This window comes from Sinocyclocheilus anshuiensis, unplaced genomic scaffold (genome assembly GCF_001515605.1).
Source record: "Sinocyclocheilus anshuiensis isolate Anshui unplaced genomic scaffold, SAMN03320099.WGS_v1.1 scaffold1524, whole genome shotgun sequence".
Taxonomy (NCBI): domain Eukaryota; kingdom Metazoa; phylum Chordata; class Actinopteri; order Cypriniformes; family Cyprinidae; genus Sinocyclocheilus; species Sinocyclocheilus anshuiensis.
In genome coordinates this window covers 570369-590800 of record NW_015559670.1, presented here as the reverse complement: position 1 = coordinate 590800, position 20432 = coordinate 570369, and the positions used below count along the sequence as shown (strand labels likewise).

Sequence of the window (20432 nt, the reverse complement as noted above, 5' to 3'; positions counted from 1 at the left end):
TGGCTTCTTAAAATCTATTTGAGAGCCCTGTGATGGACTGGAGCCTTGTGCAGGGAAATACAATTTCATAAAAACTTCAATGGCCAATTTTCAAAAACAAAGTCTATTTAACATTTTCAGAAAAAATCAAATTCAAAACAAAGAACGAAATCACAAATATTTGGTCTAAAACAAATGAAATTTAACATAGAAATACAGTAAGATAATCCTTTATAAGGGGTGATCCACTGGCTCAACACTGGCCCACTCTTACCATTTTAACAAACTTGTATCATCCAATAGTTTACAGCTAACATCACGCTAACAGTATAGCCTCATATTATAACTTCCTAAAGCACAAACACATTGTGCGAGCGCGAGCGCGCAGGAGCAGTGGGTCAGCGTGGCATTACGTGACGTCATAATGCCCCGCTAGAAGCGGCATATGCCAGAAGAAAATGAACTTGATAAAAAAAAACACGCGCCGCGCCGACTGCAGTAACTTGTTCCTGTGGTTTATTCAATAAGTGAGCCGATAATAAAACCGTACAATAACTCTTTTCATCATGTCTCAAAGAACTCTTCCTTTGCTCATCATAAACCTCGGCGGAGAAATGATCTACATTCTGGATCAGCGCCTCCGAGCGCAGGATGACAACGATGAGAAAACTCAGAGAGGTAACGATAATAGATACAATAGCTGCATATCTACCTGAATCCTGCTTTAGCAAGCTGCCAATAACTAGTCCAACCTTCGCGCGTTTTTGTCTGTTTTATGAATGTATTATGACAATAAAAACAAAAGTAGGCTACAGACAAAAAAAAGACGTGTTATATGAATTAATTTGATTCTCAAATGCAGAAAAAGGGGAAAAACCAGGCTACTCGTTAAATGCAAACAATAAAATAAAAGCAAATAATGAAACGTTGACATAATCCACAAACCATAAACATCCACAATTGGTGTCCCAATGATTGTCAGCCATCTTATTCCCATTATGTCATGTCATATCGTGCATATTTGCCTTATGCAAATCATTGTAATATTTAGTAAGTTACTTTAAAAAGGTAGCCTAATCTAACTATCTTATCTATCTATCTATCTGTCTGTCTGTCTGTCTGTCTCTAAATATAATTAAAATATATTTAAAATGCAAATATAATGACAGTTTTAGAAATATATCTATTCACATGCATGATTTGATGTTATCTCAGCTTCTGTCAGAAGGTAGCGTGCTTAACTGACAGATTCATGTACAGTACCATGCCTAATTTTCAATTGCACTAAACTATGCCCTGTCGTAAGACTGAGTGAAGGAGAAGTGCTTGCTCAGATGTAACAGAAATTTGGCCTTAACGCAGGTTAAATGCTCTGTTGCAGGTCGTTGGACAGATGATGACAGGAAAAGAGGTACATTCTTTTTTTTTCATTACCTTTCTTCCTATTTAGTTTGTTGCAAATATTTTATATGTTACATGCAGCTTATTTTGTAACAGAAAAAGCATGTGTGGAAGAATCATTCATTAAATGTTGTGAAATTCTAAGGGGTTTCGTTAAGAAATAAATATATGTCATCCACACAGTGCCACATGTACCAAAAGCAATCAATAATCGGAAAAAGTCATATCATACTACATTTTATTATCCAAAATTAAGGTTAATATAATGTATGTATTTCATAACCAAACCCATAATTAACTAATGTACAAAAATAATTTTCATAATGCAAACTAGCAGATTCTTTCCATTTCTTTCTGTGGGATATTTAGGATTTGACTCCTGCCTCAATGTTTCTCTTTTTCTTACTCATCTTTCTCATGCTCTTTCTAGTTATGAATGATATAGTGGCCACTATGTTCAATAAGGCTTTTCTAGAGGAGCTCTTGCGGCCGCAGGATCTGTACTCCCACCGAGCCCTGCGGACAGTTTTGACACGGCTAGCACACGCCTCTATTATGCGTCTAAACCCGGCCAGCATGGATAAGGTATGAACTCACCCTCTCCCCAGGCAAAAACAATTGTGAATCACACTCCTTTTTTTTGTTTGTTTGCATTGAGTTTTCTTAGAGTGCCAGTAATTAAATACATTATTAGAGAAAGATTTACTCAGATTAAACGTAATTCCTTAAAGTACTTTAAGAAATAGTAAAAATGAATGGTCTTGATTGTACATGTACAGTATGCACCAGGCCAAAAGTAGGACTGGTTGTCCAGCTATTTAAAATGAAAATGTGTGTGTGTGTTTTTTTACTTGAAAAACACCAATACTTTTAGGCAACAGTTTGCATGGCTTCTTACATTTAAGTCTTGACTGAACTTAAAATGTCAGTTTGCCATGGCTTAAAGGAATCGTTCATCAAAAAATTGACTTTTGCTGAAAATTTGTTCACACTCAGGCCATCCAGTTTGTTCACTGGAACAGACATTTAACCTTATATCACTTGCTCATCAATGGATCTTTGGCAGTGAATGGGTGCCATCAGAGTCCAAATCACTGATAAAAACATCACAATAAAGTATGTAAAACAAGTAATCCACACGACTCCAGACCATCAATGAATGTCTTGTGAAGTGAAAAGTTGTGTGTTTGTAAGAAACAAATCCATCAGTAAGTTGTTTTAACTTTAAACTGTCACTGTAACTGTCATATAATCCAATAAACAAATTAACTCATCTACATCTTGGATGGTCTGTGGGTGAGTAAAGCTTCAGTAAATTTTCATTTTTGGGTCAACTATCAAAATCTGCCATGATCAACAGGTTATTAAATATGACAAAAAAAGGCGATGTAAACAAAGCAAGCAAATAATGTAACTATATCAAGTTTCATGCCCCAGTGCATGCTGGGAAGATGTTGAATAAATGTTTTTTCAGTCTAGATCTATTTAAACAAAAAACAAACAAAAAAAATATGCAGCATGGTGACTTAAATTAAAACAAATCAGAGAAAGCGCATTAAACAACAAAATGCATTACTTGTGTTTCTGAACATTGTACTTCTGAACATTAAGTAAACAAAAAAATATTTTTGTTAGCATTATTAAATTTTATCTATGAACCAGTAGCATTTTACAACGTGTAATGCAACTATAAAACAGTGCTATTTCTACTTGTTCCAACCCAGAAAAAATGAATTAAATGTAGTCAGTTACATTCAGTCATATTAAATAACATTTCTGACTTGAATAAAACCAGTTAATTTAGACCACATATAGCACATTTTTCAGTTTATGTGGCACAAAAATGTTTACAGTCTATATTTATTACCAATTTCCTTTGTAAGTTTGTGTTGTTGTCTTTATTGTAGCTTTACGATTTGATGACTATGGCCTTTAAGTATCAGATCGTTCTGTGTCCACGTCCACAAGATTTACTGCTTATCACCTTCAACCACACGGACACCATCAAGGAACTGGTGAAGGATAATCCCAGCCTCGTTAACCAGATCAATGAAGCCCAGAGGCAGCTTATTGAGGTAAAAGTCCACTGTTGTCCACCAAGAACTAGCTTGCGCTTAGATTTTAAATGCGGTGTAAACGTCTTGTTTCATTATGAGTAATATATATATAAATATATCTACTTAAGAACTGTTGTAAAGTAATTCTATATAAAATCCATCACACATCCAGTTGCTTTTCTGTGCCAATGTTATTGCTATTTCTAGTGCACACTTGCCAAATTTAAAAAGCACATTTTTCTAAGGTATACACACCCTTATCTGATGGTGAGTTTCAACTCATCCGACACACGCTGCTGGTTCTCTTTCAAGATATGCAAATCAGGGTAAGTCGTTAATAATTGTTTATGAAGGCATATTGTCATTAGTGTTTGAAATGGATCGCTGCCAGATCATATGGTTGTATGCAAATCATTACGGTGTCATGACATTTTTTATAAGAACATCCAAGCGCAGTCATTCCGTTATGCGCTTGTAGTGACACTTACTGATTGCATGAGATTTTGTAATATGTTCTTTCATCAGGTCTCAATTTTCTTGAAAGAAAAAATCCAGAACCCAAATGGCCATTTTGTGCTGATTTGAGTAAATGAAAACACAATACTTACATTTCAATGTGAATTACCCCACATAACTGTCATCCTCCGTGTTCTTTGAATATAAATTCCATCATCTGCACGCAAGTGATTCTGGGATATGGTAGGGTGTGAAGTGTCCATCAGATGTACACTTCATTTTCTTGGGAAATGGCTTTAGAAATACGTCAGCCTTCGTCACGCCGCGGTGACGCAAATCGGCCTTGGGCTGCATTCCAGTTCACTTTTAGACACGCACTCGCGAACTTCCCTAAGCACTTACCCTCGGGGGAATCCCCACCGTCATTTTGAAGTGCGTTCCACTTCGTCAAGTGGACGAGGGAAGTTTACATGGACATACCCTCAAACTCTCGATTTTGACAGAGGGAGCAATTCTACTTCATATGCACACTTCAGGCCACTCCACAGACCACAATGCAACACGATTATGACGTCATCGCAGATCGCGTTTAATTTATCCCCACCCCAAACAACTCTATAATATATAAAAACAAATTTTTTACATTTATAACAGCCCAAGCATATCTATATACATATAGAATGCTGCACCAAACAAATTCGTAAGGGGAAACATGTAAACAATAAACCAACTCCAAAGCGGATTCTAAGTGATCAAGTGCTTAGGTTGTTCCAGTTCAGCACATTCCAAGGGTTCCGCCAGTAGTGGGCACTCAAGCAACGTAATCAATGACGTACATCTGAGTAAAAGAGACGGAGGGAAGTTTGCGAGTGAAGGGCATAAAAAAATGGACTGGAACGCAGCCTTGGAATGCGGTCTTTGGAGGGTGCATTCTTGAATTGGAACAGCCTTCGTCGCACCGCTGTGATGCAATCGCACTTCAAATGCGCACTTCGGAGTCCGTGCACTTCACTTTGGGACACAGCTAATGTCATGAGGACTCAAATGGCACCAAGTGCTAGGAATGAGCATAGTTGCACGAGCAATTTATTTGCTAGTTTTTAGGTTAATACCATATATTCCTTGATATATGTGGGATATTGCCTTATGTGAGATGGCGCCGACGATGATGGCTGCCTCCGTGGCATTGTGTATATATATATATATATATATATATATATATATATATATCACAGTTTCCACAAAAATAGTAAGCAGCATAAATTAATTACATTCTAAAATACATTCAAATGGAGGACAGTAAGCTATTTTAAATTGTAATAATATATTTTACTGTTATTACAGTTTTACTTTATTTTTCCAATGAAATAAATGCAGCATGTGTGAGTAAAGACTTTTAAGACTCTTTAAAAAAAAAATTTTTTATTTATTTTTTTAATCTTATCAACCACAAATGTATATATGTATATGTATGTTTGTATGTGTATGTGAATCTCTGTTGACCTCTGTACAGGTACAACACACCCTCACCTGAAGAAATGGATCCATCAACTACCTCTAACAGCACAAGGAAACCAAAGCAGGTACACCCTCACTGCAGGCATCATGCAAGATTCCAATAGTACAGCTCATGTTAAGGAAAACAAAAGACTACTACTAATGTAATATAATATAACATAACATAACATAACATAACATAACATAACATAACATAACATAACATTAATAACATGTAGATTTATTGAAATTTTATCTTTGCAACTCAATGTTCTCTGGATTTTACTGTGTTTTTGTGTGAATATCTGAACATGTTATGGACAGGCAGACACAACGCCCAATCCTCTGGCCACAGAGGAACTCAACCTGCTCGCTAAACTAATGGGTGGAATGGAGATGGAGAAAATCTTGAATGTGGACGCTGGTTTCAAAGTGAACCTGTTAGCCTTAGACCAGGAGGAGGAGGGCATGTAAGCATTACTAATCCAGACATAATCCTGCAACAAGCCACACACAACCTCGAAGGCATGCTTGATTTTCTGTTGTACTTTTCTGTTGCTTCTTTATACTTTTTGGATCTTATATATAAATATATAAATGTAAAATATAAAATAATATATGAAATAAAATAAGTTTACATTACAATATGTAAACAGTACAATAATAATAATTAAAAAAAAAACTTTAACTTATTTTTGCTTTAGCTAGTTGCCAAGGCAATGGTTCTTATTTAGTTTAACAATGTACTAAAATAACTCAAACTAAAATAAAAATTAATAAAAACTAGAGGCATACTTACTTACGCCTATTACCCCCTACTGGGGCATAGGCCACCGACAAGGGTTCTCCAGGCATCCCGGTCCTGGGCCAGTCTCTCCATCTGTCCCCAAGTGCAGCCTGTATTCTTGACATCGGCTTCCAGGTCTCGGCCTCTCTCTCTTTCGAGGTCGGCCTCTTTCTTTTCCCTTGGGGGTTCCATGTCAAGGCTTGCCTAGTGATGTTGGAAGCTGGTTTACGGAGAGTGTGTCCTAACCATCTCCAGCGACGTTGAATGATCTCTTCGTCTGCTGGTTTTTGGCTTGTGCGCTGCCAGAGTTCCTGGTTGCTGATGGTATCGGGCCATCTGATCTGGAGAATGCGCCGCAGACATGTGTTGATAAATGTCTGTATCTTTTTGGTGGTGGTTACAGTGGTCCTCCATGTTTCAGAGCCATAGAGCAGCACTGACTTCACTTTTGTGTTAAACACCCTGATCTTTGTTTTGATGGACAAGTCTCTTGAACTCCAGATATTCTTTAGTTAGAGAAAAGCTGTCCTGGCCTTGCCAATCCTTGCTTTCACATCGGCGTCAGTTCCACCCTGTTTATTTACGATGCTGCCAAGGTATGTGAAGTCGTCTACCTCCTCTAGCGGTTCTCCTTCCAGCACTATGGGTGATGTGTTGGTAGTGTTGACCTTCAGGACCTTGCTCTTCCCTTTGTGGATGTTGAGGCTAAGGTGAGTGGAGTTTTCTGCCACAATGCTGGTCTTTTCCTGCATCTGCTGCTGGGTGTGGGAAAGAAGGGCCAAGTCGTCCGCAAAGTCAAGGTCGTCCAGTTGGTTCAATAGAGTCCCCTGGATGCCGTTTCGCTTTTCCGCTGTGGATGTTTTCATGACCCAATCAATGGCCAGCAGGAACAAAAACAGCGACAACAAACAACCCTGCCACACTCCTGTTTGTACCAGGAAGGCGTCTGTGAGTTGACCGCTGTGGACCACTCTACAAGTCAGTCCCCCATAAGAGTTCCTGATGATGTTAGTGATTTTCTCCAGCACCCCGTAATGTCTAAGCAGCCTCCAAAGTGATGCCCTGTCCACGCTATCGAACGCCTTCTCGAAGTCAATAAAACTGATGTACAGGGATGAGTTCCACTCGAGAGACTGTTCCAGGATGATGCACAGAGTTGCGATCTGGTCTGTGCATGATCTATCTTTGCGAAAGCCAGCCTGTTGGTCTCGTAGCTGGGGGTCGACAACGTCCTTCATCCTTTCCAGTAGAATCCTATTAAAAACCTTCCCTGGGATGGATAGTAGTATAATCCCTCTATAGTTAGAACAGGAGCTCAAGTTGCCTTTCTTTGGTATCTTAATGAGATAACCCTCTTTCCATTCTGTGGGTACTTATTCTTCTTCCCAGATCTTCTTAAAAAGGGGATGGAGCATCTCTACTGTAGTCTCTGTGGCAGCCTTTAATGCCTCTGCTGGAATACTGTCGGGTCCTACTGCCTTACCGCTTTTCAATTTCATAATGGCTTTACAGATTTCTTCCTTTGTTGGTGCACTATCGTCTATTGGCAAATCTCTATCTGCTGGTTGGATATCTGGTGGGTCCTGTGGGGCTGGCCTGTTAAACAGCTCCTCAAAGTGTTTAGCCCATCTTCTCTTCTGTCCTTCATCGTCATTTATCTGTTTTCCATCCTTGTCTTTTACTGGTCTTTCTGGTTTACTAAACTTTCCAGCTAACTTTTTGGTGGTGGCATACAAGTCTTTAGTGTTTCTATTTCTGTCGGCTTCTTCTGCTTCTGCTACTAGGGTCTCTACATATTTCTTTTTATATACCTTTATACTTTTCTTGACACTCTTGTTTGCTTGTGTATATTGTTGGCTTTCTCTGCACGTGTGCGGCTGTTGTTTATTTCCGCTTTCTTCTCTTTTCTATGTTCTATTTTCTTCAAAGGGTCTTCCTAGATCCACTCCTTGTGATTGTATTTTAGTGGGCCCAAGACTTCTTGTCAGGTTTTCTTCTTCGCCTCATTTACTGTCTTCCATTTCTTGTCTACTGTTTCCTCTTCATCATCTTCTTCCATTTGTTCTTGCAGGACTTGAAATTTGTTAGCAAGTGTCATTTTAAATTCCTCCAGTTTGGTTGAATCCCTCAGAAGTGCTGTGTTGAATCTATATCTCCGATTTGACTCCCTTGTCCAATTTCCCCTAAGTTTCAGCTTTACACGGGCGACAAGGAGATGGTGGTCCGAAGCAACGTCAGCGCCTCGTCTGACATGCACTTGGAGGGACCTCCTAAATTTCTTGGTAATACATACATGGTCAATCTGATTCTCGGTGGAGCGGTCCGGTGATATCCAGGTAGCCTTGTGTATCCTTGTGTCTGTGAGGGAAGACGCTTCCTCCTATGACTAGATTTTTTACAGTGCAAATGTCAGCAAACCTCTCTCCATTTTCATTCATCTCCCCCAAGCCCTCTCGTCCCATGACCTCCTCATATCCCAAGTTGTCTTTCCCGATCTTTGCATTAAAGTCTCCCATTACCATGGTGATGTCTCTTCCTGAGTGACTGTCAATGATGGTCTGCAATCTGTTGTAAAAGCCTTCCTTATCTTCCTCGCTGTCATTTGTTGGGGCATAACACTGGATAATATTCATGTTTAGTCTTCTCTTCTTAGTTCTAAATGAAGCAGTGATGAGTCTTGGTCCATGTGCCTCCCATCCAATGAGTGCTCTCTGTGCAGTCTTGGAAAGCATGAAGGCCACTCCCTGGGTGTGTGACGCATTTTCTTCCTCATGTCCTGAGAACAGCAGTAATTCTCCTGTGGCGAGCCTTTTCTGGCCGGAGTCTATCCATCTGGTCTCACTGACGCCGAGGATGCTGATGTTATAATTCCTCATTTCCGCTGCCACCTGCGCTGTCTTTTCAGATTCGAACATGGTGCGCACATTCCATGTTCCGATGATGGTGGTGGTCCTGGTGGAAATGATGGTCTTCAGCCTGGTAGCTTCCAGTGTCTGGCTTTTACTACCCGGCCTCTCCCAGAACCGATAGGTCAGTTGAAATCCTTGTTGGCGTTCCTGTAGCAAGATCTTTTTACGGGGAGGGGTTGCTAGCCCTTCGCCCAACCCTCCTCCTTTTACATCCGGGACCGGCAATGGCAGAGTTTAGAGGCATACATACAACAACAAAAAAAAACTAATACAAAATGACAAAAATGCACATACACACAATATGGAGTGTTGCTAGATATGTTTGGGTACAAGCCCCAATATTGGTAAATATTTATATGTGAATGTGAATTGACCTGAGAATAATTTTGTATTATATATTTCAATAATCAAGTCATGTGTTCTTTCTGTCAGCTGTTTAGAAAAATAACTAGTGATACCAGATTCGTAAAGTTCAGAAATTGTTTGTGATTCAGTTTGATTCATTAGCGAGTGGTTTCTCACAGCGAAATAATAATTAGATATTTTATAAGAAAAAAAGAGTGCTGGGTGAGTTGGATATTTACCTACAATCCAATATAGAAAAAACTTGCAAATGTCTTGCAAAGAATAAAGAAATAAATAACAAAATAAGTTGGGTTGTATGTAGTTTTTTTTTTTTTTACAAAGGGCTGATTGAAAATCACAGGTAAACATTTTTGTTATTTTAAATAACCAATCTCTTAAAATGTTTTTCAGTGGAATTTCAGAAGAAACGGCACATCAGTAATCTAGAGTCATTAACATACAAGCCACGCAGGTGCTGTGCCATGCACTTTACAAATCTGCTCATGTCCTCGTTTACTTTATTTTGTTGCCCAGGGCTGGGAATGCTGCTAGTAAAATCTACTATCATTTACTAAGAAACAGCAGCATTGCTCCAGGGGCGAGCTTAATTTACAGCTTTTTGGCATATGATTTTAATTCCTATCAAATTTAAGTTACTGGGAAGTTAACACCAAAAGAAGCAACCATTCAGCAATGGTAATTCAGGAATGTTTTATGAGTTTGGAATAATATTTTAGCATTACCTGCCCTAGACACAGTTAAGTACATATAAGTACATACTGAGTTTGTGGTAATCTCAAACCACATCATTAGATAATTTGATTTTTTTTTTACATTAGTGACACTCTCATAAATTTACTAATAATAATTTATTAACACCAAACTCTAAGTTTCAGTAAATGGCTCAAAATAAATCACTTTTTAAAAAATGTTTACCTTGGTATTCTCAGGATCAGCTGGCCAGTACTGAGCTGGCACGCATAGCAGGAGAATTTGATGAAGGGGGAAGCCTGACAGAGGGACCCGGGAACAAGGGGGACGACTTGCTGGCTATGATGGATGAGCTCTAAAGGTAAGTGACTGTAGACTGTGTGTCAGGATACATGTGGTAATTCTGAAAGGTTACAGAAAAATATGGTAGGTTTGGAAATGCCTGGCATTTATACGTTCAAAACATGATTAAGAACAAGCTGGAAGCAAAATCGCATTCTAATGGGTTGTGTTTATGATTTCCTAAATGATGTGATGTTTTAAACTTTAAACTGGTTGAAAAAATGTTTGAAAAAATGTTGAAAATTAAAAATGTTGACGGTTTCTTCTGAATTCGTTTTCATAAAACACTTACTTATAATGTCAGTTTAATATGTCTTATTTGATTGACGGACAATGACTGATTTATCTTTTTATCTAGTTTCTTTGCAGCAAAATGAAAGTCAATCATTTTGAGTTCAGTGGAACAGACTGAAGGCGTTTCATTCTGCAGACAGAAAACCACACTAACATACATTCAGACAAGTGTCAACAATATCACCTTCAATATAAAGAGACTGAAATGTTGAACTGTGTTCTCAGGATAATTTATACATGTCAGATTGGGGCAAGATGTCACATGGGTTAGATTTATTTTTTATTTATTTATTGCGATTCTCTATATTATGTTTTCCAAGTCTGCACAAAACTTTTAACAAAGTACATTTTAATGTATAGCCTATGTACTGTGTACAATAATGTTTTAACATAAAAGTCTAAAATGTAAGCACATAACAAATAAGGTTGTGGGAGAAGAAAAAATATTTGATACAAATAATTAGCTACAGTTAAATCACAAGAGTAGTTTGGTATTTTTGCATGTTATCTTTAGTATTTTTACTGTTCCGATTTAGCCATTAAATAACATAATAACGTTACTGGTATGTTGCTTTTTCCAGACAGTATTTTATATATCAAAGCAATTCTCAAATCAACAGCAGATGCCCATTGTGACAACGTTCCCCGCTACAGCAGTGAACCTTTTTCTTCTTGATCAACGGCTGAAATAGCTGGCTTTCAATAATAAACTTACCCTGAGAAATCATCACTGAAAAAGGATGACACCTAGCCCTAGTTTCTCCTACGTTTAACTCGCTAGAGGGAGCGCGAGCGATTTCAATCCGGAACGTCTTGATGACGTCACTCTCCTCTGCGACAAAGCGCGGCGAAACCGTTTAGGGTGTAAACATGATGTTTTGTGCATGTTAGACAACACAAAGCAAGGTAATACAACAAATACTTTTACCTCAAGTGGAATTTATGACTGATTCTGGGTTCAAAATTAAATGATTTTGTAATTATTTCCTCTGAATGAAAACAAATCTCGCGTGCCTCAATCTGCAGTCTATGGCCTCAATAAGGACGTTAAAGATAAAGTTGCAGGAAAGCTTAATATTTGCTTTTCGTGATTCGTGACTAGTATCGTTTTCAGTGATCACTAGTGACTGTTCGTTAAACAGTACTTCGCTCGTTAGTAATATTTTTCTTGCATGTATCTAGGTAAGTTAGTTATTTAGTCTTTGCAACAAGTCACTATTTCAATATCAATAGCATATAAGTATATATATATATATATGAAATGTATCTTATGTTTGTGTTACTTTTTGTTGTATGTTTTTGTGCTTTAAAAAAGAACAAGCTGGAAGCAAAATCGCATTCTAATGGGTTGTGTTTATGATTTCCTAAATGATGTGATGTTTTAAACTTTAAACTGGTTGAAAAAATGTTTGAAAAAATGTTGAAAATTAAAAATGTTGACGGTTTCTTCTGAATTCGTTTTCATAAAACACTTACTTATAATGTCAGTTTAATATGTCTTATTTGATTGACGGACAATGACTGATTTATCTTTTTATCTAGTTTCTTTGCAGCAAAATGAAAGTCAATCATTTTGAGTTCAGTGGAACAGACTGAAGGCGTTTCATTCTGCAGACAGAAAACCACACTAACATACATTCAGACAAGTGTCAACAATATCACCTTCAATATAAAGAGACTGAAATGTTGAACTGTGTTCTCAGGATAATTTATACATGTCAGATTGGGGCAAGATGTCACATGGGTTAGATTTATTTTTTATTTATTTATTGCGATTCTCTATATTATGTTTTCCAAGTCTGCACAAAACTTTTAACAAAGTACATTTTAATGTATAGCCTATGTACTGTGTACAATAATGTTTTAACATAAAAGTCTAAAATGTAAGCACATAACAAATAAGGTTGTGGGAGAAGAAAAAATATTTGATACAAATAATTAGCTACAGTTAAATCACAAGAGTAGTTTGGTATTTTTGCATGTTATCTTTAGTATTTTTACTGTTCCGATTTAGCCATTAAATAACATAATAACGTTACTGGTATGTTGCTTTTTCCAGACAGTATTTTATATATCAAAGCAATTCTCAAATCAACAGCAGATGCCCATTGTGACAACGTTCCCCGCTACAGCAGTGAACCTTTTTCTTCTTGATCAACGGCTGAAATAGCTGGCTTTCAATAATAAACTTACCCTGAGAAATCATCACTGAAAAAGGATGACACCTAGCCCTAGTTTCTCCTACGTTTAACTCGCTAGAGGGAGCGCGAGCGATTTCAATCCGGAACGTCTTGATGACGTCACTCTCCTCTGCGACAAAGCGCGGCGAAACCGTTTAGGGTGTAAACATGATGTTTTGTGCATGTTAGACAACACAAAGCAAGGTAATACAACAAATACTTTTACCTCAAGTGGAATTTATGACTGATTCTGGGTTCAAAATTAAATGATTTTGTAATTATTTCCTCTGAATGAAAACAAATCTCGCGTGCCTCAATCTGCAGTCTATGGCCTCAATAAGGACGTTAAAGATAAAGTTGCAGGAAAGCTTAATATTTGCTTTTCGTGATTCGTGACTAGTATCGTTTTCAGTGATCACTAGTGACTGTTCGTTAAACAGTACTTCGCTCGTTAGTAATATTTTTCTTGCATGTATCTAGGTAAGTTAGTTATTTAGTCTTTGCAACAAGTCACTATTTCAATATCAATAGCATATAAGTATATATATATATATGAAATGTAACTTATGTTTGTGTTACTTTTTGTTGTATGTTTTTGTGCTTTAAAATGGCTTTAAACACTTTATTTTGTTATATAAGATAAATACATCCATATTTATCCATAAAAGTACATTTTTACTGAATTTGACATTATTGCTTTTCATTCTATATCACACCTGGTTAGACAACAAACCTATTTTGCATATTTCCCATGCAATGTTGTGGTTTGTCTATCAGCAGAGCCTCTCAGAAACCAGTAATTATCATTAATTATGTGGAAGTGTGCACATGCTCGAAAACATTTAAATAGAAACGTTGAGCAGGTAGCTAATGGTGTAATACAAATCATACAGTTATTTGGGGCTACTTTTTTATAATTAATTGGCAGAGAATCACAAGTTTGCTTTTCATCTTCTTTGGTGTCATAAAAAGAAATAAAAAAGAAAGTGGTTGGTTGTTAAATTACTCCCACTGTAAGACAGATGGCATTGTCCACATGTTAATGACTTCTCTGTGTACAGGTGAACATGGACGTGAGCCATTCCATTCGTGAACGCACCATCGCCGAGAACAGTCTGGTGATTCTTCTTCAGGGTCTGCATGGCCAGGTGACCACCGTTGACCTGCGAGACGAGAGCACGGCGAGGGGACGCGTTATTAACGTGGACGCTTTCATGAACATCCGGCTGGAGAAGGTTCTGTACAGGGACAGACGTGGACGTGTGTCCAGTATGGACGACTTGTTCATCACGGGCCGAAACGTGCGTTATGTCCACATCCCAGACCACATGAACATTATAGAGACAATAGAGACCCAGCTCGCCAAAATACACCGCGTGCGAAACTTTGGAGCAAGCGGTGGACGCAAAGAATACTCTAAGAAAAAATAGTTTTTATGAGAAACTCACGTTTGTCTTGCAAATATATGGTTTTGTAATGCGCAGTATTAATTTTCATTAAGTAATGCAGTCATGGAGCAAAATGTAATGCATAGTTTACTTTGAAAATGTTGCTAGTTGGTGACTGAAAGAGCTCTGAATATCATCTCTAGGAAAAGTGTGGGAAAAGTTATTTCTGTGTACTCTAGTGGTTTGAAAAAGCAGTAAACGGTGAAATAACCATTGATCGATGAGTTCCTTAAGTTGACATTGTGTTTGTTTAAACAACACATCGTTTTACTTTTAATATTTGTTCTGTCTCTTAATTGCAATGTCAATATCTCTCAACCACAACTATCTCTTAATCACAATAATTATGTTTATATGCAAATATTGGTACTTTACAGCCTTTATTTGTGCAATTCAAAACATTGTTTTGAGTTTAATGACTGTTAATGTTTTTTTATTGCTGAAGTTTCATAAGATCAGGATTGGTGATAATTTCAGACGATCATATAAATAATTAAGAGAACAGTCCTGGATTGGATTGGACAGTAATCTTCTAACATGACAAGCTGTTGGGGATAAAGATATTCAATTACATAGTAACTTGAACTGTATGTATAGAACAGTATAATGAGCTGTCAAATTAGTACTAATTTGTAGTAGTTCACCAAAAAATGAAAATGTGCTGAAAATGTACTCAGACCATCCAAGATGTAGATGAGTTTGTCTCTATATCATAATAGAATTGTAGAAATATAGCACTACATCACTTGCTCACCAATGGATCCTATGCAGTGAATGGGTGCCGTCAGAATGAGAGTCCAAACAGCTGATAAAAACATCACAATAATCCATCAATTAAAGTCTGCATGTCTGTAAGCGACAAATCCATCATTAAGGCCATCCCCTGTTGTCCTCTCACATCAAAATCCACCAACATATTTGTTTAGAACAGTTTTTAACTGTTTTTGCTTGTAAACGGTGCTTGATCTGTGCATATTTCTCCCCTGATTCAGATAAGAATACTTTTTTCACTGTTGAAAGCAATATTATAGATAGAGGACTTGTTTTTTAAAACGCCGGATTAAAAAGCGGATTAAAGTTAAAAACGCCTTAATAATGGCTCTGTTTCACATTTAAAATTTTGCGTGAAACATTCCTTTAACCCGAGCCTTCAGATTGGACTAACAAACAGAAGGAATTCAAATGCTTTTGTCTCCTAAATTGTCTGTTTTTGTCTCAGTTTGTGGCCAATGTGGCAAGAGATTTTACATCTTATTTTGGAGCAATATTATTTTGCTTCCAGAATGCTACATATGTTTTGGCATTGCGTATGAGGATGCAGGATTTTCAGTGACCACATAATCATCGTCCTTGCAATGACTCAAACCTCATTCATGTCCGGACACAGGAATATTCTGGTAAACAAAAAACACATTGCACAACATGAAAATTACATATGCTGCTTACGAAGAAACTTGAATCCCAATTAGAGAAAAATCATTTTTAAGGGTTTGAATGCTGGTGCATGATGTTCAAGGTGTTCAATCTCAATGGGCAATTCAGCTCAACTTGTATTTAGCTTTTTCCCAGCATGCACCTGCCGATGTGAGTATGCTGCCCACATTATGTCCTTTTATCTCCATCAGACTCAACTTATCTGAGGAGCACAGTTCACAGGTTTTCATTGGCTGTTGCTAAGCTTAGGATGCCATTCGGTTAAGAGTCGCTTCAGGTGTTTAACTCTCGTCAGACGGGAACAAAAAGAGCTCTTTTAATCCAGCCATAGCCTGAAGCGCTAGGCGCTGTGCCCACTGCAGACATTTCCTGTTCCACCCCGCAGGGTTAACCCTCAACAGACAGATCTTTCTGGCATGCTCGACGTGGCCCGTTAAACATAGTTTAAAGACTGTTTTCTGAAGGAAAAGTGAGAAGGGCTTGATCATGCAAAAAAGTATTTTAATCAACTGGTGTATTAGAGATTTTAATGTTCTCAGAAATGCAAAGTGGCACAATATTGATTCTTAATTTTGGGAGAAAAAATGAACATTTAAAATTACTAATGCATTACAAATACACTAAAACAGTAACACTGTGAAACATTATTACAGTTTAAACTAATTGTTTACTATTGTAACATTTTGTAACATAAAGTTCTTAATCTGTTTTTCATTTGAACTTTCTTTGATGAATAGAAAGTTTGAAAGAACAGCATTTATTTGAAACAGAATGATACGCATTTACTTCTGATCAATGTAATGCATCCATGTGTTAAAAATATTAGTGTCATTTATTTTATTTAAACTTTAAACAGTAGTGTGTATGAGAAAATGTAAAACTATGACACTTATTTTTGTTAAATGTTTTTGTGTTTGTGCTTTCTTTGAAATGACTAAAAATAAGTAAAGGTTTAATATTTAGTTTTATAAAGCCAAAGATATTTATTTATTAATTTAGTTAATTTTAGAGTGGCTTAAAAAATTAGAGGAAAAACAAATGTGTAAATTAACTTTTACAGATTGTAACATTTCATTCTACTTTCTAAAAACTTCATCATATGAATCATATGATTAATTATTTCATTGAGAGCCTTCGTTTTTATCAGTAACAAATAAAGACATAAATGAAGAAATAAATGTAAAAAATAGTTTTCCCCGTGCAATAAATAGTTTTTGCTTTTGTATTGGATCTTTCTAGAGTTTTTCCTCACCATTGTTGCCTTTAGCTGCTCACTGGTATTCTCTGTAAAACTGATTTGGACCTATATTTGTTGTGAAAAGCATTATATATCAATTTGAATTGAGTTTTCTGCAGGTTTATACATCTAACAGTACAGATAATGTTTAAATAATTTAGTACAACATAACATAAATACCAATTCTTTAATGTTTTTTTTTTTTAATTATCTTAATTTTCTTACAGTATAAATGGGGCTTGAATTACATAGCCTTCATGTATTACAAAAGGGGTCTTTCTCATGGGGAATGTCATATTTTTGGGTCCTTGGCATTAAAACGTTAAAAATATTTTTGAGGCCACTGTATAGTGTATAAACTACAATACTAGACCATACGTACAAACTATTTGAGCTGCTACATTTAGCACAGTGTCTGTCTAAGCTTAAAGAAAACACGGTGTATGTTTTTCTGTGGTTTACACACCCACACAACACACTCAAATATACATGTGTGGACCTGAAGAAGAGGTTTACACTGATCTGGTGACCAGCAGGCGTGAAATGTGGCCTGGATCGCACTGCCTTCCCGAGGGTGTAAATTCTAGTCTCATGTTGTTTGCCCCTCCCTGACTCTATTTTCCCCTCTGACAGGAAACCTCCCTTTGCCCAAACTGCTTTCCTATGGTCTGGTCCCAGTGAGAGAGCCGCTGTGTATGTGTGAGTACAGAGGGCTGCTGCTTCTGCTGCTTCTCCTGATGTCAGGCACAGACAAGTGTGAGTAGAGCGAGAAAGAGCGTGTGTTTGGAGCTAAAGCACCTCTCAGCGTTTTGTGTTCCCGCTTCATCTGCCAGTGTGTGAGGCCACTGCGCCTCTGGATACACGACTCAACTTGCCTCCACCAGGAGAGTCTGGATAGAAACGATGGTTCGTTAGAAAAGGTAAGACATAAAATAGTTCATTTTTGTTAAAGGAATAAAACATCAAAACTATCTTTGATTTCAGAAAATTGTTCAGATATCAGATGAATCAAAAATGTAATATGGGTGGATTAGTTTGGTTTAAAAGAGCTTGCTTGTTTCTTTTAAGCAATTGGAGATTTTTTTTCTGCCAAAAAATATAACCAGGTGAAAAATCCCACAGATTTACACTGAAGGAGTGACTCTAGTCTTATCAACCAGAAAACAAGAATATCACCATATAAACCATTTAAAATCCAGAATACCACCATATACTGCAAATCGTTTAAAAATCAGAATATCACAGAGACTTACAAGGCCGGACTCTTTTGACCCACGCAACGGCATTAAAAATGCCCTAGCAACCACCCATAACATCCTAGCAACACATTTGCAACTGCATAACAATGCCCTAGCAACCACCCACAGCAACTGTGTAGAAACAGATTAGTAACCACCTACAACACCTTAGCAACTCATTTGCAACTGCATGGCAATGCCCTACCAGCCACTCAAAACATCCTAGCAACTGCGTAAAAAACATAGCAACCACCCACAATACCACTACATTGCAAGAAAATACTAACAAATACCCACAACTTCTTAGAAACTGCATAGGAACACCCTAGCAACTACTCACAACAGCCTAGACATTGCATAACACATTAGCAATGCCCTAGCAACCACCCACAACACCCTAGCAACTGCATAGAAACAACCTAGCAACCACCCACAACACCCTAGCAACTGCATAGAAACAAACTAGCAACCACCCACAACACCCTAGCAACTGCATAGAAACAACCTAGCAACCACCCACAACACCCTAGCAACTGCATAGAAACAAACTAGCAACCACCCACAACACCCTAGCAACTGCATAGAAACAACCTAGCAACCACCCACAACACCCTAGCAACTGCATAGAAACAAACTAGCAACCACCCACAATTCCCTAGCAACTATATATTAGTGTGTTATGCAATTATTTATTTTATCAAGAAAATACTATACATTAAAAGGCAGTGACTCTTTGCAAACCAAATTTCTTACATTCTATAAATGACTGAATACTTAAACCTCTTGGAACAGACCATAAACAAAATCACTGAAAACATGCATTAAAACCCCTTTTTGTGGTCTAGCAGCTAATGTTGTTAATAATGTAACTATGGAATACCTCTTGGAAAAAAAAAAAGATGCTTTTAAAGATTGCTGATGAGAGAATATGCAGAAAAGCATGAGTTCAGCAGGTTCTGCTGCTACATGCCCTTCTGCAGGTTTGCTCTTCTGGGAAAGTCTCTGACAGGTGTCTGATGGTATGTTTGGGAACTGTCATTGACTCACGGCTGTGGGGCAGAACGCAGGTCATTTAGCCACTGTCTGGTATGCTGTGTCACTAACAGGAATATTTTTGGAACTTGTGGCATATGTCCCACGCTAATTGGTACTTAGAGCAGGACTTGACAATGTTTACAAGCTTCTAGTGTAATCTCATATTCCCGGTATCCTAATTCCTGTTTGTCTTTTGTTTATATGAGTAGAATGTAAACCACACTGGAGGGGCTTTACAGGACTGCAGAGAATAACAAAACTGAGACGACACAGGAAAAGCATTTTTTTGCATTTAAAGTATCATGAACATTTTATTGTTTAAAATATGCTCTTTGTTTAGATAAAATGTGTTAATTGATTATATAAAGTATAATTAATTAATTTTTTTTATTATTTTTATTACTATTATGTTGAATAATATTTATATGATCATTTTTATATGATCATCAAATTTGCTCATATGCTAATTTTGTTTACATGACGTATTATAATTGTTACCATTATTATAACAACAACGTTTTTAAAATTAATATTATTATAAATAATAATAATAACAGTATTAATAATAAAATTATTATTATTATTAGTGCTGTCAAACGATTAATCGCAATTAATCGCATTCAAAATAAGTTTTTGTTTACATAATATATGCATGTGCACTATGTATATTTATTATGTATATATAAATACACACACAGTATATACTTTGAAAATATTTACATGTATATACATTTATATATTTATATTATTATATTTTATATTATATATAAATATATTTAATATATAAACATAACATATTTTTCTTAAATATATATATGCATGTGTTTGTATTTATCTATACATAATAAATATACACAGTACACACACATATATTATGTAAACAAAAACTTCTTTTTTATGCGATTAATCGCGATTAATCGTTTGACAGCACTAATTATTATACAGTTATCATCATCATCACCACCACCATCATTATTATTAAATACTACTGTATGATTCTATTAAATTGAATTTTTCTTGTTTAAAATATGCTCTTTGTTTTGATAAAATTTGCTAATTGATATTAAGTATTATTATTATTA

General features: G+C 36.7%; 2 protein-coding genes and 1 pseudogene across 4 annotated transcripts in view; all 3 read left to right on the top strand.

Moving 5' to 3' along the window:
• The first annotated feature begins 462 nt into the window (after window positions 1-462).
• Window positions 463-11482, top strand: LOC107681612 (protein OSCP1-like; annotated as a pseudogene).
• A 58-nt stretch (window positions 11483-11540) lies between these two features.
• LOC107681626 (U7 snRNA-associated Sm-like protein LSm10) lies at window positions 11541-14723 on the top strand. Of its 3 annotated transcripts, none has more exons than XM_016477942.1 (2): window positions 11541-11678; window positions 14018-14723. In XM_016477942.1, exons 1-2 carry the CDS (start codon window positions 11663-11665, stop codon window positions 14386-14388), a joined length of 387 nt encoding a protein of 128 aa, XP_016333428.1. In that variant the 5' UTR covers window positions 11541-11662; the 3' UTR covers window positions 14389-14723. The 3 variants fall into 3 exon arrangements, with proteins under 3 accessions (XP_016333428.1, XP_016333430.1, XP_016333429.1); XM_016477944.1 differs by having other exon boundaries at window positions 11541-11684; window positions 14020-14723; XM_016477943.1 differs by lacking the exon at window positions 11541-11678 and adding an exon at window positions 13025-13162 and having other exon boundaries at window positions 14020-14723.
• A 2971-nt stretch (window positions 14724-17694) lies between these two features.
• The window catches only part of LOC107681614 (protein eva-1 homolog B-like), a 6455-nt gene continuing 3717 nt past the window's right edge, over window positions 17695-20432 (top strand). The window contains exon 1 of the mRNA XM_016477923.1: window positions 17695-17997. The gene's annotated coding sequence lies outside the window, so the exon portion shown is untranslated. The remainder of the gene's footprint in view (window positions 17998-20432) is intronic.